A 3,571-nucleotide genomic window follows, 5' to 3' on the forward strand; every position below is an offset into this window, starting at 1 on the left:
CTAATTAAAACCTTTGAAAAATCAGAAGAAATTAATAGTAAAAATGAATACAAATACGGTGTTATTACGGATCCTCTGCATCATACACAAATATGATTTGTCATATGTATATATTTGTATATAATTCATATAATAATCTATTAATGTAATTATATATATATATATATATTAATATTAGATATATACTTATAAGAAATGAAATAAGAATTTTGGCTTTAGAGAAATACATACATATATGCTTCAAAGTACTCTCTAAAGGATCATAATCGGTTTCCAACAACTAGGGTCATCGATTAAAATTTTTCAGGTGATATAAATATCTATGATTCTAGAGCTAGAGTGCTGGGATATGACTATGTCACTTTCCTGATCATAATTAACTGTCACTCACGACCTTGAGCAGTAGCTTTCGACTCTGGCCCCGGACAAAAGTGTACTCACAATTCACCCATAGGTAGCTTTCATCTCCTATGGCAGAATCACTCGTTTCATTCCAGGTCAGACAATTAATGAAAACTCTCGCAACACTAAGTATCTAGATCAGACGCTAGGTAATTCAATCAAGCATACATGCCTTAAGAACAAGAATAAACGAAGAACATAAATAATATCCGAAATTCAAAAATCTAGATGTCTTAATCGATTATGAGAGCCCATTTCGGGAACCCTATGCCCAACTCGGGATCTACTCAGACATGGCTGAGGTCGACATTATCATTGATTTTTAATGAAAGCAAGAATAATATTAAAGAAAAGAGATGAAGAAAAGCTTCTCTATTGATGAATCCAAGGTTGAGCAAATCTTCTCTACAAATCGTGAAAAATGGCTAAGAGTTTGTCTCTGTCCAAAGCATGAAGGAGATCTCTATAAATGACCTAATTGACAAGTATTTATAGTCTTTAATACTCCGAGACGTCTAGGGCTTCGGAATTAAGCTTTTTGAATTAGAGATAGTTGACGCGGTCGTGTGGGGCGTGACCATGGAAAAGGAAGGCTTAGCGTGATCGCGTGGTCTTGGCCGCGGTAAATGGTCGGCTGGCCATGGTCACGTGGCTCAAGGTAGTCTTCAATTGTCTCTGGGGCAAATGGAATATCTTGAGATCCAACCGTTTGAATGTCTCCAAACCAATGGCATTTGAAAGCTGGTTGAGTCTTATCTTAAGTGTCCAATTTTGGGGATGATCATACGGTGAAAAGGTATTCGTCTCTCCTTGAGATCTCTCCCAAGTTACCTGAAAAGTCTTTTAAAATCCAAAAGCATAAAAATTCCTTGAAAACCTTTAAAAACAGAGTAAAAACACCTACAAAAGATATTAAAGTGATCCATAAAAATGGTCAAAAACTGGCTTTGTTGCAAGTACGGCCCCTCTGGGCCAAATTAGGATTCATATTGGACATACATCTCAATACAACCTAAGCATATAGCATCGGGCTTTGAATCATATGGATTCAAGAGATCTGGCATGATAAGCTATATGTTCTCGGATTCTTCGTATCTGACAGGGCAGGTCACACTGTCAGAGACAAGGAGATCGAGAACTGAGTGGTCAGGAGGAGAAGAGGTTACATTCTTTATGTCATAGGACAAAGCTCAGTGATCTAGAAGGGTCGGGATATAAGGAAGTGTAACCCGCACAGGTATTCGAAAAGATAAGTCAGCAAGCAGGACAACCCTGACAGCCTGGACCCCGACAGCCTGGACCCAGTATCAAGGGATCCGTGCCTCGTATGAATAATCTATTAAGCGGGAAACACTGTTCAAATTTCTCTTCATTCGACAGTTGGAATATTCCTTACACTGATTTGATTGCTCATAATCTTTACAAACCCAATAAGAACATATGAGGTCATACGAATTACGGTTCCTAAAACATCTCTAGGGTCTAGGGTTCCGGAATCAAGGCTGGGAAAATGAAATGGGCTTCAGAAATGGGCCTTCGGAGTCGGAATTAGCTGGCCGCGGTCGGGATGTGCGTGACCGCGGGAAATGGTTGGCTGGCTGCGGTCGAGACGTGTGTGACCACGGGGATTGGTCTGTTGGCCGCGGGTGGAAACGCTTGTCGATCGGCTGGTTTACGGGACATCTTACTTTCCGCGTATATTTTGATTGAACCGTTGGATTGCCAAGCTGTAAAGTGTGCTAGAAAGCTGATACTTCCATCTTTAAGATCTCCAAATTTGAGCTGGATCAGACGGTGAGAAGGCCTTCAATCGGAGGTGAACTTATGACGGTTTGACTCTGAGCTGAAATCTGGTTTTCTATCCATTTTGTTAAGCTTTTCCCAAAGTTACCTGAAAAGAGTCTTGGAACTACAAATACTAGAAAAATGTAATAAAAGTACTTAAAAGCAATTAAAAACATAGAGAAAGTATTTCAAAACGATCCATAAAAGTGGTCAAAATACGGTGTTATCACCTGCGCGATCAAGTATTTCCTTAGCATAAGATGCCTGACTTAAGAACATTCCTTGAGCGTTGTACTCAGCTTTAATCCCGAGGAAGTGCTGGAGTTTGCCCATGTCTGTCATTGGGAATTCTTCTTTGAGTTTAGTGATGATCTGTTACAGAAGACTCATTGAAGAAGCTGTTAACACTATATCATCGACATAAAGCAGGATGTATGCAAGATCACGATTTTTCTTGAAAACAAACAGAGAAGCATCTGCTTTACTGCGCAGGAATCCAATATGGCTTATAGCAAACCGTGAATTCCAGGCCCTTGGTGCTTGCTTTAGGCCATAGATGGTCTTTCTTAATTTGCAGACATGGTTGGGAAATCTAGGATCCACAAAGCCTGGTGCTTGATGCATATAGACAATTTCTTCTAGATGTCCCTGCAAAAAAAGCATTTTTGACATCTAACTGATGGATCGGCCAATTGAGAGCATCACCAATGTTTAAGACAGTGCGAATGGTCGCTGGTTTGACAACTGGACTGAAAGTTTTGGTAAAGTCAATGCCTGCTTCCTGCGATTTGCCATTTGCTACAGATCGGGCTTTGTGGCGTGTAAGAGCTCCATCTGCATCATACTTATGTTTGAACAGCCACATAGAGTTAACAATATTGACCCCTGGAGGTCGAGGTACAAGATCCCAAGTTCTAGTTTCAATCATAGCACCATGTTCATCAGTCATCGCAGGTGTCCAATTTGGATCAGAAAGGGCCTGTTTATAGCTTTTTGGAAGTGGAGATTTTGTTGTGGTGAGAAGAGAAAGCATTTGTTTTGGTTTACGTATTCCAAACTTGGCTCGAGTCGTCATTGTGTGACGAGAAACAGGGAGAATAAGGGGTTGTGGGTCGTTTGAATTAGTTGGTGGGTTTGGTGATGGAAGTGAAAGAGGTGTTTGAAGAATGTTACGAAATATTGGGGAAGGGTCAGTGTGGTCGAGAAATTGATAAGGTGAGTCTGGATTTTGGTGTTTTTCTGCAGCTGGAAATTTCTCTTCATTAAAATGAACATGGCGAGATATGATGATCTTATTGGTTTTTAAATCAAGGCATCTGTACCCTCGGTGCTGTAAAGGATATCCCAGAAAGAGACAAGGTGTGGATCTTGGAGATAGTTTATG

The 3,571-nt window shown here is 40.2% G+C and overlaps 1 protein-coding gene across 1 annotated transcript; it reads right to left on the bottom strand.

Annotated features, from left to right (window-relative positions):
* Nucleotides 1-2,397: 2,397 nt before the first annotated feature.
* On the bottom strand, nucleotides 2,398-3,262 carry LOC112089835 (uncharacterized mitochondrial protein AtMg00820-like). Its single transcript, XM_024160590.1, has 3 exons — nucleotides 2,906-3,262; nucleotides 2,767-2,835; nucleotides 2,398-2,559 (listed from the first exon to the last, which is right to left on the bottom strand). The coding sequence occupies exons 1-3, from the start codon at nucleotides 3,260-3,262 to the stop codon at nucleotides 2,398-2,400; spliced, it is 588 nt and encodes a 195-aa protein (XP_024016358.1).
* Nucleotides 3,263-3,571: the final 309 nt, after the last annotated feature.

Source organism: Eutrema salsugineum, unplaced genomic scaffold, assembly GCF_000478725.1.
Source record: "Eutrema salsugineum unplaced genomic scaffold, Eutsalg1_0 scaffold_11, whole genome shotgun sequence".
Taxonomy (NCBI): Eukaryota; Viridiplantae; Streptophyta; class Magnoliopsida; order Brassicales; family Brassicaceae; genus Eutrema; species Eutrema salsugineum.

What these genes read in the sequence shown, in the direction of transcription:
- LOC112089835 (XM_024160590.1), bottom strand. Translation starts at nt 3,262, where the DNA reads ATGACGACTCGAGCCAAGTTTGGAATACGTAAACCAAAACAAATGCTT. An exon ending in AACCAGCGACCATTCGCACT is followed by an intron (nt 2,836 to 2,905) that starts GTCTTAAACATT and finishes CTTTTTTTGCAG; the next exon opens with GGACATCTAGAAGAAATTGT. An exon ending in ATCCTAGATTTCCCAACCAT is followed by an intron (nt 2,560 to 2,766) that starts GTCTGCAAATTA and finishes CTTCTGTAACAG; the next exon opens with ATCATCACTAAACTCAAAGA.